An 18,587-nucleotide genomic window follows, 5' to 3' on the forward strand; every position below is an offset into this window, starting at 1 on the left:
AGGGTGTTTACTTGCCGAGACGTGTTTCATGGTTGTTTCAACCAAATCATTTCAGAACCCCAGCCTGAACCATGAATCTCCCTCCGCCACCGCTTGAGCGTTTTGGAATATCGATGCACACCGATCATAACGTTGTAGAGTATCCGATAGACGAGAATATGACTTGGATCAAGCATACTACCATAGTCTGGGTAGACATAGGGCAACCCCTTTGGCAGGCCCACACCTATACCGTCTGGTGCTTTCGGGACGAGATGGACGAGTTTGGTCGTGTCCGAGGCTTCGATGTTCCTTTTGACGGAGCAGGGGATTGGGATCCATCGGCCATACCCCCTTCCTGACGGTGAGATGACTAGTCTGGAGACTAGCCTAGCACAGTCCGGACATCAACCCGCACCTGCAGCGCCCGAACCTTCAGTGGCTGAGCCTGATCCGGAGCCAGAAAAGTCACAGGCAGGGTATGATCCGATGGATGTGGATCTAGGTGTAGTACCAGAGGAGGAACTCGAAGAAGAAGAGCCCGAAGAAGAGCCAGAGGAAGAGCCAGAAGAGGAGTCTGATGAGGAGGAACGGATTGAGGTTTCGCTAGAGTCGGGTGATGAAGATAACCCGATTGAGATCGAGGCTGATTCGAAGTCCTCAGAGGAGCAGGTGGCTCAGAGGGATTCAGACTCGAGTTCTGGAGAGTCGGATTCAGAGTGAACGCCATCTAGAGGGCATAGGGGCTAGTTTAGGGGTTTAGTAAATCTTTTGAAGTGTCCCATTTTTGGAGTTAAGGTTTACCCCGGGCTACTGATCCTTTTTGATATCGGTGATGTAAAGTCTAGAAGTTCGGTGTGCATGTATATTATGTGGATTGTAAATGGTGGATATTGTATAAGTTTGAATTGGAAATAGATGTATATTCTCCTTTTTACCCCTAGTTAATTATTGTCCGGGTGTTTGTGGCTTTCACTAGTGCTTTATCTCTGATGTGTTGTTATGTGGGGTCGACGGCGTTTCCTGGGACGTCGCATTAATTCGACCAAAGAGGGATGCCACGAGCTCGATGGGGTTCGGGGCGTGACACTATATGTGTGACTTCTCGAACAATGTCTGCACCATCGTAGCAACAATCACCATCAAATCCACACCCTTAGCCCCAAGGCAGTGACAACCACCGTCATCTCATGCTTTAACAGCTCCTCGAAAGCATTGTTGCTTTTGGACAATAACGTAATGACACATATTAATGTAATAATCAAACGAAATGCTTGTAAAAACCGGTTGATGATTCCTTTCTCTATTACTTATGCTTAGGTTATTTTTGAATAATAGTTTCCTAGCACAAAAAAAAAGAGAAATATCAACTCATTAATACAATAATTCATTAGTTATCTAGCAAATAAACTGTTTTTTTGGAAAAAAAAAAAGGAACACCAATTTTGTTCCAAATGGAGAAAGAATAGGAAAAAAATAAAATAAAAAAAAAGAAGAAGAAAAGAATGCAAAAAATTATCTTAAATCAAGAGTGTGCCCTACATTTAACCTTAACAAATGTTGTTTGATACAAGTATTGGTAGTTTCATCTTCAGCAAAATTGAAACAAAGGAAAACCAATAAAAAAAGGGAAGAAATAATCTTAAATCAAGAGTGGGATTCATAAGGGATAATGAAGTCAAATCAATATGATAAAGGGTGTCAGGAGTCAATAAGTAAGTGAAAATAGCGCAAGCCAAGATCGGCTTCAAATCGAGTATATATATTATCCATAAATTAATTAAAGTAGAAAAAATGAAGACAGCATTTTTTTCATCACCCTTTTTTCTTCTCTTTTAGTCAGGATAAAAATTCTCATATTACCTTTTATTTTTCATCTTACTTTTTTTTTCTTGTTCCTTTTTATTTTGGGATAAGAATTGCCATATTACCTTTTATTTTAGTTAATTCCATATATTGACTCGCACGATAGAATTTATGTCTTGTACACCACAGCAAGATCCTTGTATGCAAGACAGTACGTGATGAAATTCTGCCATCTAGAGTTCCACCTTTTGTGTATTTCTACTTATCCAAATTCGAAAATTGGCTTCCGAATCTTTAATCCTCTCCTCCGCATGGGTCCTCAGCAAGGACTTTCTTTGTTAGTTCGAGTGAATCTCCGAAAACTTTGTCACTTTCTCTATAGGGTAATTGTTGTGAAAACAAGCAATCGAACAATAAAATTTGCAGAATAAGAAAATAAATCGGACATCATATTTACATGATTCGGTTATAATGACTTACCTCACAGGGATATTAGCAACAAATGCCACTATAGATCAAGCGATACAACGGAGATTACAACCATACTCGAGTCACTCAAACACTCTCAGTGTTTCCTAACCTCCCAATTACACCTAATAACTCACATAATTTTAGCATAAAATTCCTCGAGAAATAATCTCTTAATCTCACGAAGGAATTAACAAATCTTACCACAAAATTTACTCGATTTATGATAAAATTGGGATTGGACATAAAGAGGCCTCCTTATGATTATGATTTTTTTAGAGTTTTGAAGCAGCTTGTTCAAATCCTCCTTAGAAATCCACCTGGTCTCTGGATCATCTCCCAACATAGATGCTTTGGACTTGGGCTAAATCAACCGAAAGATTTTTGGAAGGAAAAAATTAATACTAAAGATCGCTCCATAGAAACTTCTTGATCAGAATGTTCCATTAGAAAATAATCACATGAATATGGTTTGTTGTAATTAACGAGCAGCTGAATTGAAATTAGGATCAATTGCCTTGAGTAACTTCAAAGCCACGCTATCAAGAATCCATAAGCCGAGAGGAGTTCCATGCAGAAAGTTGAGAGTGTCTCCCTATGAGAATTTGGGTTAGTCAAATAAGAATGACTAGCTGAAGTCTGTTGGCGTTTGTATGTATATGTGCTATGAATGATAATGACATACGCTCCGAGAGATAAAGCAACACCGTAGCACATGATTTATACCGGGTGTGCTGAATATTGACTAAGGGGAAGAAAATTGTAATTATTGAAATTAATCCTTAAACTCCATTGTGTGATATTCCAGAGATTATAAGATTCTCTTATACTACCCTAAAACTTTCAATTGTGTTTTCGAAATATTGATCTAGTGACTACTTTAGCATGTTTTCTCGGATCAAGAATGATGTGACTTTGGGGACATGTTAGGAAAGCAACTAGGTTAAGATGGAAAGACTCAAGTAACAAAGGAAGACAATTTGGGTCTACAGTAGTACATGTATTCATCGGCGGGCCAATAATGTCTACCTTAATTTTTAACCTGACTGTGGATACATGATAGAGTTAATCATGCTTTTATGAGTGATTAAAGATGCTTTGATTGACGTAATGAATTGATTTCGGAGTACGGCGAGATTCTTTATTGCAGCTTCTATGTAACTTAACCAATGCATAATAAGTTTAATGCAGGTGTACTCTTTTCTCACACGACCAATATTCCTATATGATTTTATCTGTGAAGAGATTTTAAAAATTATATCTACATGAGACATACAAATATGGAGATCCTGCATCAAACCGATCGTGTGCAAGTGAGAGATGTTGGGTTTTGGACTTGGGTCACCCTGATGGGAGAATAATTTCCCATTAGAGAGAATAACTTCCCATTAGAGAGGAGAACTTCCCTATTTGGATTACCCGCAGTGCACGTGCAAAAGAAGTGCGCGGGCCTCCATTTGTAAAATTTATGAAGATATATCAACTGATCCGTATGAGAGGACGAATTAATTTGTTCTAATCCCAGACACTAGAAAGACAAGGAAGAGGGAGTGTCTGACATAAAAGGACCTAACAAAAAAAATTAGATGATAAGGTGCAGCAGAATCAATACCAATCTTCTGGAGACTATCATAAAAGTCTATACGCTGATCTGTGTACTACCCAAGTTAGTAGACTCCATGCTCCTGAGTTACCATCTGCATTGGGAATTTTCGCCTCAGTCATTGAGGAAATATATGGATAGCCAGGTGTACATACGCATATACACACATATAAAGTTCCGTGTTGACAAAACGACTTGGAAACTTGAGAAAAACACATTCTTGGTGATATCCATATTCGAATTTGCAATGAAAACATGAGGTAAATGGGAAAGGCCATCATTTTCTCCAGGGTCTCTAGAGCCTAGTCTTCATGGCACTGGCATAGCTTCCCTAGCTGTGGCAGATGCGAGGGACTTGAGTTCCTCATCTACATGCAAATCCGTTATGCTAGAGGGTAGCCTTGGCAACTCTTTGATCAGGTCGCAGTGAAGTAAATCAAGGGTCCGAAGATTGGAAAGTTGGTAAATCTCTGCGGGTATACTGGAAATGCTTGAATATCGCAGCCTCAAGATTCTCAGATTATGCAACTTCCCGATCTCGCTTGGGATGCCGCCCTCGAGACTCCGACACCAGGAGGCTTGTATTTCTTCAAGGCTAGTGAGCTCTATGATTTCAGGAGGGAACTCTCTAAAGAAACAAGAATCCATTCTAAGCACCTTCAAATTCTGCAGATTTTTTAGCGAATCTGGAAACTTGGAAACGCCTGTCCCCGACATGTCTAACTCGACTAATGATCTCCCTATGCCAATGGAGTTTGGAAGTTTTCTTATTCGACGGCAATCCCTCAAAGACAAGTGTTTAAGTCTGACCAGTTCTCCAACAGAGTTAGGAAGTGTTGCGATCTTAGTGCCATCCAGGGAAAGAAATGAGATATTCGTCAGGTGACATTTCATTCTCGGTAACTGACTCAATGAGAAGCAATTTGAGGCACCCAGAGTTTCAAGCTGCTTTAAATGACCGATGGAGATGGGAATTTCTTGTATCAAAGTCCCATCCATGAGAAGCTCTTTCAAAGTTGTCAGGTGACCCACTTCTACCGGCAACATGCTGAGCTCTGTGCAGAGCTTCAAATTCAGGGGAACCAAGCACTTCAAATCCCCAATCGAATGATCTATCTTGACCAATTGCGAACATCACTCCATAATCAATATGGCCAGATTTTTGCAGCCAGAGAACTTAGGAATGACTAATAAGTCAGCACAACCTGTAAGATCTAGAACTTTCAAGTTCTTCATCTGCAAAATAGGAGAAATTTTTGCATGAGCTCACTTGATGACTATTTACGTTAGACAGAGCCATTTCACCATAGCAACAAGTTGTAAACTACCTTGATTTGACCCCATCTTTCCCAGTCTTTTGTGACTTTGCTCCATGACAGTTCGAGAATGGTTAAGTTTCCCAAGTGAAAATTTGTTACTTGCAGACGTCGAGGGCACCCTCGCCAACGGAGCCACCTTAATTTTGGAAAAATGTTAGCGAAATCTCCGGCAATGTCTGCATGATCCAATTGAAGAAACCGTAGGTTTGGCATGCTCTCAAAATTTTCTGGTGTAAGTTTGTCTGAAGTATGCCACTGAAAGTTAAGGCAGAGTGCCTCAACTTTTTTAGTTACCTGTGATGGACGAGAAAAACGAATAGAAGTAGTGAGGATGGTCTCTCTTCTCAAAATGTAACCAGTCAGGAAAAAATCCTAAAGAAAAATGACGAAAAACGTCAATTGAACACATGGTCAGATCTTAACAGTATTTGTCAAAATAGTTCTTTTCCTTTGGCGGTGAACATAACAAAAGTACATCTGATGCTTCACCATGGAAAAAAAAAAAAGCACACCAAACTCTCACCTTTTTCCGCTTTATCGTATCGAGAGCTATTTCATGATTAAATAATCTACTCCTCCTTCCTGGATCTGTAAGATTCTCCGCACGAACGATTTCTCTGCCAAGTCGCCTCAACATGCTATGCATCCATATCTGATTGTTCTCTCCAATTTTGGCTAGGGGAGTCCAAATTGCACTGTAAGGCAGAAAAGAGAAGTCATACCATAGGTACCAAGCAATTCGACTATCTGTTTCGTTGGTAAAGCAGGCGATATCCAGAAATCTCTGTTTCCTCTTCCACAATACTCCTCCCTCCACAATACTCTGAAAATCCCTCTTCCAGAATATGAACTCCCGTAGTAATTCATACAATTTCCTCCGCGCTTTAATATCGAGGAATGCACCCATAACTTCAATTAACAATGGGAGTCCTGCCATGGCATTAAGAGCATCATTCCAAAGCTCGAAGTTGCTACGAGAGGAAGAAGTTGGGATAGATGCATGCCGCCTTAAGAGTTGAAGAGCCTGATCCTTATCCAAACGACTAACATGATAAGTCCGGATCTGAGGGGATTCTTCCAGGACGACACTGTTTCTGGTGGTAACAAGGATCCTACTTCCAGAAGCAAAGCGATCAAAGCAATCTCCAATGAGTTTCTGGACATGAAACGCATTTTTCACATCATCAAGGATAATGAAAACTCTCATGTTGCACAACGAGTCCCTGAAAAACTCAGTTCCCCTGCTGACAAACGCAACATCCTCAAGTTCCCGTTTTAGAACATCGGAAATCAGCTTAGTTTGCAAAAGCTGAAGCCCTCCTAATACTTGAGTTGCTTCTTTAATATCTGCAAGGAAGCTACAGCCATCGAAATCACAGGAGACTTGGTTGTATACGAGTTTTGCGAGAGTCGTCTTGCCAATCCCACCTTCTCCGTGGACGACGACAACGATCCGCTTGTCCTTATCATCAATATTCATCAAGCTCATTATTTGGTTTACTTGATCATCAGTTCCAGCAACTTTTTCGATTCTGGCAACTTGTCTTTTCGCTTCCATTTTAGCCACCTACGAGAAAAATGATGATTGCTCACTGATAAGGCTATAAGATGCGAAGAAGTACTTATATTTGTTGATCTTTTCCAACGTTGTGTTTGCCTAGATTGTCTACCATACGAAGTCACTGGTCATATTGATCTACCATTGATCAACATTATTGCCCCATGGTTTCTAAGGAAATCCAAGGTTCAGGGGTAATGATCATTTACCTTTCAAATAAGTTTTGTCAAACAATTAACCTTCTTTAAAACCTCAGATCATATTAATAGAAAACATGACCCAATTGAAATACGATATGGGGCGGCAACTGTTCAACCATTGAAATATTGTTGGTTCCCATTTTTATCCCGCGTGTTCTTCTAAAATTGTTTAACGCAACCGACGACAATGGTCTAAAGATTGCAAATTGAAGTTTCCACATGTCCTCCTAGAAGATACGTGCGCGCCGCAGCGAACACTAATAACAATTAATTTACGTTGAAAGGTTAAAACAATTAACATGAGAAAAAGATATATATTGTCCTCTTAATATGTACCCTTCTAACTCAAAAGCTTGTATATATTTCAACAAAGATGTGGTCTAGAAGTAGATTGATGATGTTGCATACCGTCACATCACGGGAAAATTGTTAAAAAAGTCATAAATCTATTGCACTTTTGCCAATTCAATCATAAACCTTTCAATTTTGTCAATTGAGTCAATTCGGCCAATTTTGGCTAGAAGTCGTTGACGTGGACGTTAGCCATGCAACATAGGACGGACGGCGCTGACATGGATAATTTTTAATAATATTTTTTGAATTTATTTATTTATTTATTTTTCTTTGTCTTTTCTTTCCTTCTTCCTCCTCTAGCCGGTCGCCGCCAAAGGCGCGGGCTGGTGAGGTCAACCTCACTAGCCTCGGGCGAGCCTCGCCTAGCAATAGCGAGGCCGTGCCGCGCTTAGCAACAACGAGATCAAGGTCGCCCTCGCCATGGAGGGGCGAGCGGGGGCAAGCTTCGCTAGAGGTCGGCAACCTCACCGGCTTTCGCCTCTGGCCAATTGCCAAGCCTCGGCAACCGACTAGAGGAGGAAGAAGGAAAGAGAAAAAAAAAAGAAAGGAAAAAAGAAAAGAAAAAAATTGAAAAAAAATTAAAATATCATTAAAAATTGTCCACTTTAACGTCAGCCAGCCACGTAGGATAGCTAGTATCCGTGTCAGTGATTTTCGGCTAAAATTGGCCGGTTGGACTAAAATTAGCAAATCATGAAAATGTCTAGGACTGAAGTGCAATAGGTTTATGATTTTTTGGACAATTTTCCCTTCACATCACTTTAAAAACCATTACTATCATTTATGCATATCTCAATCAATATAGTCATACCTTTTTTTCCTTGAATCATGTCCTAAAAGAATTTCACGTACACGAAATTTCAAATAGGATGCAAGTTAAAACTTGAGTGATTGGTCAATATATGTGAATACTTGTACTTGATAGATCTTTCAACTTTTTCTTTAGTAATTGTTTCTTGTTCAAATTATGCAAGTCAGTAAGCACATGTTATGACTTTTTTTTTAACCCTTCTTAAATGCATAAAATGCATCTATGTAGCCGAAACATAGGTCTAACTTTATCAATATAAATTTAAATTTACAGTTTTGTTATAATAATCATCCGTTAAGATGTTAAGTCATATGCTACAAATACACTGTTGATCAGTTTTCTAATGTCATGCCCCGCACTCTACGGCGCGCCACATCCCTCGCAAAGGTCGATTCGAGTGCGACGTCCCAGGACGCGTCGCCGACCCGATGCCCAACACAGAGATTAAAGCACACACGGAAGCAATACTATACCCGAACTATTTTTAAACCACATAACCAAGGATAGCTACACAACCAACCACGAGAACATAAATATACACTTGCATTGATACTGGGAACCATATACATCATCCATTTACAGCTTGCGCTCAAAAATCAAAAGCGGGTCAATGGCCACTACTAACAAAAATGGGTAAGTGGCCCGGGCGGTCAGGGTTACTAAAACTAGAAGGGGTTCCGGTCAAAAAGGTACTGACCCCATCTACCCTTGGACTGAGGCTAGACCTACGGAACCCAGTCCGAGTCGGATCCCGATGACTCGGAAGAGCTATCAGACAGCTCGACATCAGAGTCTAGGGAATCCTGCTCGGACTCGGCCCCAGCTGACTCCTCCTCGGAATCCATCGGCTCGGCCTCGTCCTCCGGCTCCATATCCTGCTCCATGGGCTCAGGCTCCTCGTCCTCCGAATCCATCGGCTCCGGGTCTGAATTCCCACCCTCCGGCGCACGGTCAGGGCTCGCCAATTCCCCATCGGGACACTGAGGGTCAACATCCCCGGCATCGGTAAGCGGAACCTCAAAAGATCGAAAAGGCCCGTAGGTCCCTTCATGGTCCCTGATACACCACGCTATATATCTGTGGACCTGGTCAAGCTCCTCGCCCGCATCAACCCGAACTGTAGAAAGATATCTAACCCAAAAATCCCCGTTCCCTGCGGGGTACTCCGTCTCCTCCCGGTCTATCCGGTAAGGGATCCCAAAATGAATAGGCACGGTAGACATCTCAAGGCCGGGGGTCTGAAAAATTGGGTTTAATACAACAGTGAGAATAAATCTCAGCGAGTAGGTTCCCTAAACCTAAACTAGGCTAACATGCACCTCCTGACGAGCACTAAACAATCACACACAAGTCGAAACATAATTGACTCAGGCCCTCGGGCCCAAATCCATCATTTACTTGACCCTGCAGGTTAGGCACCTCATGAATTTACAATAACAGCATAGGACTCAACCACGGCACATATACGAACATCATTCAGCCACGACGCATGTCATGCATATGCTCGTGCTCACACCCATGCTCAAGTCTCATCAATGCATTTCGCACACTTGCACTCTTGCACACTTGCAATTACCAATTTCACCGACCCGCGTAAAACGCATCAGGTCTAACAGTTTGAGATCGATCTCCGGCCCGCGTAAAACGCATCAGGCTCATGACACACAACCCGCGTAAAACGCATCAGGCCAGTCATCTTCCGGTAATCCGGGCATCGTCCCGCGTAACACGCATCAGGACGGGTTCACTACCCCGCGTAAAACGCATCAGGGCTTCATGTGATCACACATTCACATACACCAGTTATTATCTGAACCCCGCGTAAAACGCATCATGGCACTTTAGGTGATCACATGCTCATGTCATTCGTGCACACTCGGATATGCACATGTGATGCCAATGTTCAAAGTGCACACTCATGGCCATAACGTTCACACTTGAGCATCCATGAATTTCGCAATGAGCATTCAATTGCACAACAACACTTATTCAATTCACCACGCAACAAGCTCAATTCAAGATATCACAACCCAACCAATAAAGTCACCCAATCTAGCCATGGCACAAACTTGGCACACAAAATCACGAAACTAGATCAATAAAAATCACAAGTCCAAGACCCCCAAAGCTCCCTCAAGTCACGGCATATAAGTACTCAACACGGCATCGAAACACTAACGTCAATTCGCGTTCAATTCAACCTCCTCATGGTCCGCTCACAAAACACTTGCCGATTTCCACTAAGGCCATGATTAATCAAATGTGGCCCGGATCCAATCCACACTAAATCAGCCATGAACAGCCCACTTTAGGCCTTTAATTCTCTTCCAAATCACCACATTAAGCTACAAAATTCATCACGAAAACAGCCACCACTTGGTCCTCAATCCACACCCGCCAAATTCACCTTTTTACCCAAAACAAGGCGCCTGTGCACAGCCACATCACAGCACCCTATAGTCCACTAAACCTCGATTAAATCATCACTCTTGGTCACCAAATGCCCCACAAAATCAGCCCCTAATAACCTCCACAAGCTAATCCCTAAATTACCCTAATTAACCCCTAAAACTCATCTAGAAACACACATTGGCCTAATTAGGGTTTAGGGTTGTACTCACTTGGATTTCCTAGGCTCCCAACAAGGCTGGACAAAAGGTGAGGGCAGCTGAGCAATGGCGGTGAGCGGCGGCGAGCGGCGGCGGCGCGCGGCTCCCCGACGGACGGCGATCCAATGCGGCGAAGGGGAGGGGGATGCTGGTCGCGGCGGACGGGAGAGAGAGAGGGGAGTGGGACGGCTGAATGGTGCTAGGCGAGGTGGTGGTGGTGGTGGTGGCGAATCGGCCCGGCGGCGGCGGAGCTCCTCCGGCGAGCTTGGCCTTTCACGGCCAAATGAAGAGGAAAATGGAAGAGAGGAGTTGGGCGTGGGAGGAGATGGCCGGTGGTGGTGCTGGTGAGAATGAGAGGGAGAGAGAGACTAGAGAGAGTGTATAAGCTTGGGCTTAGTGGGAGTTGGTGAACCACTTTGCACCAAAAGACTAACTTGCCCCTAATCCAAGGGCTTGGATTAAACTTGCTAAATATCTCTGGGGCAATATGGATCTCAATTTTCAGCATTATTGGCCTAAAATACAACAATATAAAACCCCAAAATAATCCCCAAATAACCCCAAAATTCGGAACACTCAAATTAGGCCTAAGGGCAAAACGGTAATTTTCCGGTCCCTGGTCAAATTTTCAATTTCCGACTCTATTGATCCCAAATATGAGTGGCCACATAAAAATGACGTCGTCCTTGCAAAATAGTCGCGTACGCCCACAAAATTCGACACCGAAGTCCGGACTCAATTCCACGATCGTTTTCACTCGATTTGCAATTTTAGCGTCTCTCACTAACGGGCGGCTGTTTAGGGGTTACGCGTATCGACCTAGGGCTACTCGAGTCGTGACGGTCTCGATTCCCAAGAGGACACGAGGATTTATCGCTAGTCCCAGGGGTCGCGGTCGTCCGGAATAAGTTCGGGATCGTTCGCCGCGCGTACTCTCGGTCGTGCGGAATCACCCGCTATCCGATCGAACGTCGTCGGTCAAACCAAATCCGTCACTCTCCTTGGACCGGCCCATATCGGCACAAAATGTTCCCTCGTCGCTTCTCGGAATCGGACTCGATTCACGGTCGAGTTCTTGGGTCCACGTACCGTTTTCCTAGTTAGCCATTCCCTAATGGTCAGTATCCCGAGAATGATCAGTTCCGGGCGAGACTCACTAAAACGAAATGAGAAATAATCATCTATTTCATTAATCCCGGAAGTGGGCAAATTCAGGACGTTACAACTCTTCCCCCCTTACAAAAATTTCGTCCTCGAAATTTACAATCCAAACTCGACTACTCAAATAAATGGGGGTGCTGACGTCGCATTGCTTCCTCGCTTTCCCAGGTGGCGCCTTCCGTCCCGTGATGTTCCCAGATAACTTTGACCAACGGGATCGTCTTGCTCCTCAAAACCTGTTCTTTCCTGTCCTCGATTCGCACTGGCTTCTCCACGTACGACACCCTGTCGTCCACGTCTATTACCTCATGATTCAGCACGTGGGTCGGATCCGGTTCGTACTTCCTCAACATTGACACGTGGAAGACGTTATGAACCTGCGACAAATTCGGCGGCAAGGCGAGACGATAAGCCAACGTTCCAATCCTTTCCAAAATCTCGAACGGGCCTGTATACCTTGGACTCAGCTTTCCCTTCTTGCCAAACCGAGACAGTCCTCTCATCGGCGAGATTTTAAGGAATACATGGTCGCCAACCTGGAACTCCAACGGTCTACGCCTTCGGTCCGCGTAACTTTTCTGACGGCTCTGAGCTGATCTTAGCCTTTCCCGGATAACCTTTACTGTTTCCACCGACTGCTGTACCAACTCTGGACCCGTTACACTTCTTTCCCCCACTTCGTCCCAACATAACGGCGTTCTGCACGCTCTGCCATAAAGTGCTTCAAACGGTGCCATTTCGATACTCTGCTGAAAGCTGTTATTTTAGGCAAATTCCACCAAATGCAACTGCTCTTCCCACTTGCCCTGAAAATCTAATACACACGCTCTCAGCATATCCTCTAAGGTCTGAATAGTCCTCTCAGACTGGCCATCCGTTTGCGGATGATAGGCCGTGCTGAATTGCAACTTTGTTCCTAAGGCTGCTTGCAGACTTTTCAAAAAATTCGCAGTAAACCGGGGATTACGGTCTGAAGTAATCGATACCGGGACTCCATGAAGACGGACTATCTGTCGCACATATAATTCTGCTAACCTTTCTAGCTCGAAGTTCTTTCGCACTGCCAGGAAGTACGCTGACTTGGTCAGCCTGTCTACTATCACCCAAATGGAGTCGTGTCCCCTCTGGCTTCTTGGCAATCCGTTACAAAATCCATGGTAATATGCTCCCATTTCCATTATGGGATTTCCAACGGCTGCAACATACCACCAGGCTTACAATGATATGCCTTCACTTGTTGGCACGTTAGACACTTGGCCACATGCTTGGCCACGTCCACTTTCATCTCGTTCCACCAATAGTGCTGTCGAAGGTTCTGGTACATCTTCGTGCTACCCGGGTGAATACTATAATTGCTCCTATGAGCCTCCGACAAAATCTCTTCCTTAAGCTCCAAATCATCGGGCACGCATAAACGTCCTCGAAACTTAAGAATTCCGTCTTCGGACACTTGGAAGTCCGGTTTCGTCTTAGTACTATCCATTTCCAGAATCTTCTGAATCTCAGGGTCCGTAGACTGCAACGCCTTAATCTTGGCTTGCACTTCCGGTTCAATCCTTAACATCGCCATCAGACTGGAGAGGTGTCCTACCTCAAACTTAAATTCTGAGTCTCGCGCTCCTTCCAATAAAATCCATTCTTTGACTATTAATTGCGCGATGCTCGATTTCCTGCTCAAGGCATCCGCTACCCGGTTGGCCTTTCCAGGGTGATACAATATGTCGCAATCATAGTCCTTCAATAGTTCCATCCAGTGCCTCTGCCTCATATTCAATTCCTTCTGCGAAAACAAATACTTGAGGCTCTGATGGTCCGTGTAGATTTGGAACCTTTCTCCACATAAGTAGTGCCTCCAAATCTTAAGCGCGAAAATAATTGCTGCCAGTTCCAAGTCGTGGGTCGGGTAGTTCATCTCATGAGGCCTTAACTGTCGCGATGCATAAGCAACCACCCTTCCATGTTGCATTAGCACGCATCCCAATCCCTTGAGCGAAGCATCACTATAAATCTCATACCCGCCCGGTCCTGAAGGAATTGTCAACACTGGCGCCGTCGTCAATCTCTGCTTCAACTCCTGAAAACTTTCTTCGCACTTTTCGGTCCACTCAAACTTAGTCTCCTTCTTAAGCAACCTTGTCAATGGAGTGGCTATCGCTGAGAATCTTTCCACGAATCTCCGATAATAACCTGCCAGTCCTAAGAAACTCCGAACCTTAGTAACTGTCGTCGGTCTCGGCCAATCCATCACTGCTTCAATCTTTGCCGGATCCACGAAGATTCCTTCTCCGGAAATTATATGCCCAAGAAATGCAACTCGATTCAACCAAAATTCGCACTTGCTAAACTTAGCATACAACGCGTGCTCTCTTAACGTCCGTAGAACCTTTTCCAAATGTACCTCATGTTCCTCGGGACTCTTCGAATACACTAAAATATCATCAATGAAAACAATGACGAACTGGTCTAAAAATTCCTTGAATACCCGGTTCATTAAATCCATGAAAGCAGCAGGGGCATTCGTCAGTCCAAACGGCATCACTGTGAACTCATAGTGTCCATATCTCGTCCTAAACGCCGTCTTAGGGATATCTTCCTTTTGGATCCTTAACTGATGATACCCCGTCCTTAGGTCAATTTTGGAAAATACCGAGGCTCCTTGCAACTGATCAAACAAGTCGTCAATCCTTGGGAAGGGATACTTATTCTTGATTGTGACTTGATTCAGCTGACGGTAATCAATACACAGCCTCAACGACCCATCCTTCTTCCTGACGAATAATACCGGCGCTCCCCATGGAGACGCACTCGGTCGAATAAAACCTTTGTCTAGCAGTTCCTGCATCTGAACCTTTAATTCCTTCAACTCTGACAATGACATCCTATAAGGCGGCTTCGAGATTGGCTCAGTCCCAGGTGCCAACTCGATAACAAACTCTACTTCTCTTTCCGGTGGCAATCCCGGCAATTCCCGAGGAAAGACATCGGGAAAGTTGCACACCACTGCTATATCCTCTAGCCGCACTTCTTCCGCTGTCGAATCAACTACACTTGCCAGATAACCTTGACAGCTCTCACTCAACAACTTAGTTGCCTCTACTGATGAAACCCAAGGGATCGAGGTTCCTCCTCGACTCCCTACAAACTCAAATTTAGGGTGTCCAGCCGGACTAAACTGAATCACCCTGGTACTGCAATCCATCACAGCATTCTGTCTAACTAACCAATCCATGCCCACAATCAAATCAAAATCATACATTGGCAACACAGCTAGATCTCTTACTTTCTACGCCACCAATTACTATCTCACAATCCGGGCATCCTAACGATATGCATATCTTATCCATTAATGGCGTAGTCACACGCAATTGCACTTCTAACAAGACAGGTCTTAATCCAGCCAATTCAACAAACTGAGCAAATACGAAGGAGTGCGACGCCCCCGGATCAAACAAAGCATAAGCTACATGATGGCACAGAGAAACCATACCTGTGACCACACCTGACGCATTCTCAATCTCCCTTCGCACCATGGCGTACACCCGTCCTTGTGCCGGCGGTCTATTCATAATAGCTGGCGGGGGATTCCCAGCCTGATTCCCTATCCGGGGTTGTTGCGGTTGCATCGGGGGTCCTGCGGGACGTTGCTGGGGACAATTTCTGATCTGATGGTCCATACTCCCGCATTTGAAGCAAGCCCCAAATCTGTTCTGCTGGTGGCTCGGCTTTCCGATATTCTTCTTGATCGGTGGGACGAATCGCCTGTTTCCCGCCATCGATTTCTTCCCGAGACGACGGTTGTCCCTAGCCGGGGCGAACCGCGATCCAGATGCGGCTGCCCTCTCTGACTGGTCTCGCTCTATAGCTTGGGCCCGCTCATACATCTCCCCATATTCCCGGACATTGAGCGATACAATCTGGCTCCTAAGATTCGACTTTAGCCCATCTCTAAATCTCCGAACCTTGTCATGCGGGTTCTCTACCATTCTGGGTGCAAATCTAGATAATCTGGCGAACTCCGCTTCGTACTGATCCACGGTCATCTGCCCTTGGCGGAGTCGCATAAATTCAGCCAGTTTTCTTTCCTGGGCACTCTCTGAGAAGTACTTTCCATAGAAGTTTTCTGTAAACACGGCCCAAGTCTGGGCGGTACCCTTTGGAAACACCCTGCCCTTGGTTGCTTTCCACCAGTCACTTGCATTGTCCTGAAACTGATACACTGCTAGTGTCACTCTTTCAGTCTCGGTGCACCCCAGAACATCGAAGGCCTTTTCCAATTCTTCCACCCAGCGTGGAGCAGCCTCGGGGTCAACCTTCCCAGTGAACTTTGGCGGGTTCAACTTCAAGAACTGCTCCACCAACTTAGACCTTGGCCTAACCACATTTACCGGTACTGGAATTGGATTCTCCTGATTCCCCTGATTCCCATTATTTCCATTGTTTCCATTATTTCCATTGGCCCCATTGGCAGCAGCCATGGCGGCCTCAACAGCAGCAGCAATAGTGGCATCTCTCTCTTGGGCTAGTCTACCTCCCAGAATCCCAGCTTCCTCGAGAGCTCTTAAAATTCCATCTACCCTTGGGTCCTCAGCAACTCTCACTGGCAGTTCCACATGGTCTTGCTCACGACCTCGACCTCTACCTCTACCACGGCCTCGAGCTCTACCTCTTCCTTGGTTACTCATCTCTCCAAGCTCGCACGCTCACCTACCTGCTATAATTCCATTCAGGAATTAGAGACCTAACCAAGCTAAACCGGTCTAAGGTCCTAGGCAGGTATACACAGCAGCAGTCAAGCAACCAGCATGCGGTCTTACACAACAGCACAACACCTCAACCAAGGAGATTCGCGTACGTACCTCGGGTCCTGCCGCACCTGCACTTTACGGGTCCATTTACACTACCAATCAATCAAGACACAAACAGTCAGGAGGTACACTTAGCACACGAGGTCACCCTACTAGCTACCCAAGGTCATCGCTCCTTATCACTCCAGGCTTCGACCGAAATGGATCGAGCTGACCTTGCTCTGATACCAAATCAACGGGGATGTCACGCCCCGCACCCTACGGCGCGCCACATCCCTCGCAAAGGTCGATTCGAGTGCGACGTCCCAGGACGCGTCGCCGACCCGATGCCCAACACAGAGATTAAAGCACACGCGAAAGCAATACTAGACCCGAAGTATTTTTAAACCACATAACCAAGGATAGCTACACAACCAACCACGAGAACATAAATATACACTTGCATTGATACTGGGAACCATATACATCATCCATTTACAGCTTGCGCTCAAAAATCAAAAGCGGGTCAATGGCCACTACTAACAAAAATGGGTAAGTGGCCCGGGCGGTCAGGGTTACTAAAACTAGAAGGGGTTCCGGTCAAAAAGGTATTGACCCCATCTACCCTTGGACTGAGGCTAGACCTACGGAACCCAGTCCGAGTCGGATCCCGATGACTCGGAAGAGCTATCAGACAGCTCGACATCAGAGTCTAGGGAATCCTGCTCGGACTCGGCCCCAACTGACTCCTCCTCGGAATCCATCGGCTCGGCCTCGTCCTCCGGCTCCATATCCTGCTCCATGGGCTCAGGCTCCTCGTCCTCCGAATCCATCGGCTCCGGGTCTGAATTCCCACCCTCTGGCGCACGGTCAGGGCTCGCCAATTCCCCATCAGGACACTGAGGGTCAACATCCCCGGCATCGGTAAGCGAAACCTCAAAAGATCGAAAAGGCCCGTAGGTCCCTTCATGGTCCCTGATACACCACGCTATATATCTGTTGACCTGGTCAAGCTCCTCGTCCGCATCAACCCGAACTGTAGAAAGATATCTAACCCAAAAATCCCCGTTCCCTGTGGGGTACTCCGTCTCCTCCCGGTCTATCCGGTGAGGGATCCCAAAACGAATAGGCACGGTAGGCATCTCAAGGCCGGGGGTCTGAAAAATTGGGTTTAATACAACGGTGAGAATAAATCTCAGCGAGTAGGTTCCCTAAACCTAAACTAGGCTAACATGCACCTCCTGACGAGCACTAAACAATCACACACAAGTCGAAACATAATTGACTCAGGCCCTCGGGCCCAAATCCATCATTTACTTGACCCTGCAGGTTAGGCACCTCATGAATTTACAATAACAGCATAGGACTCAACCACGGCACATATACGAACATCATTCAGCCACGACGCATGTCATGCATATGCTCGTGCTCACACCCATGCTCAAGTCTCATCAATGCATTTCGCACACTTGCACTCTTGCACACTTGCAATTACCAATTTCACCGACCCGCGTAAAACGCATCAGGTCTAACTGTTTGAGATCGATCTCCGGCCCGCGTAAAACGCATCAGGCTCATGACACACAACCCGCGTAAAACGCATCAGGCTGGTCATCTTCCGGTAATCCGGGCATCGTCCCGCGTAACACGCATCAGGACGGGTTCACTACCCCGCGTAAAACGCATCAGGGCTTCATGTGATCACACATTCACATACACCAGTTATTATCTGAACCCCGCGTAAAACGCATCAGGGCACTTTAGGTGATCACATGCTCATGTCATTCGTGCACACTCAGATATGCACATGTGATGCCAATGTTCAAAGTGCACACTCATAGCCATAACGTTCACACTTGGGCATTCATGAATTTCGCAATGAGCATTCAATTGCACAACAACACTTATTCAATTCACCACGCAACAAGCTCAATT

General features: G+C 45.1%; 1 protein-coding gene and 1 pseudogene across 1 annotated transcript; both read right to left on the reverse strand.

The window, feature by feature from the left end:
* Nucleotides 1-3,934: 3,934 nt before the first annotated feature.
* On the reverse strand, nucleotides 3,935-5,908 carry LOC115680542 (disease resistance protein RPV1-like; annotated as a pseudogene).
* LOC130134617 (disease resistance protein Roq1-like) lies at nucleotides 5,851-6,733 on the reverse strand. The gene is made up of 2 exons (XM_056315764.1): nucleotides 5,998-6,733; nucleotides 5,851-5,870 (listed from the first exon to the last, which is right to left on the reverse strand). Exons 1-2 carry the CDS (start codon nucleotides 6,731-6,733, stop codon nucleotides 5,851-5,853), a joined length of 756 nt encoding a protein of 251 aa, XP_056171739.1.
* Nucleotides 6,734-18,587: the final 11,854 nt, after the last annotated feature.

Source organism: Syzygium oleosum, unplaced genomic scaffold, assembly GCF_021117445.2.
Source record: "Syzygium oleosum isolate NSW1041296 unplaced genomic scaffold, Sole_v2.1 Sole_v2.11, whole genome shotgun sequence".
Taxonomy (NCBI): Eukaryota; Viridiplantae; Streptophyta; class Magnoliopsida; order Myrtales; family Myrtaceae; genus Syzygium; species Syzygium oleosum.

Coding starts and splice junctions, on each gene's coding strand:
- LOC130134617 (XM_056315764.1), bottom strand. CDS start 6,733: ATGGAAGCGAAAAGACAAGTTGCCAGAATCGAAAAAGTTGCTGGAACT. Junction 5,871..5,997: donor CTGGAAGAGGGATTTTCAGA/GTATTGTGGAGG, acceptor TCTGCCTTACAG/TGCAATTTGGACTCCCCTAG.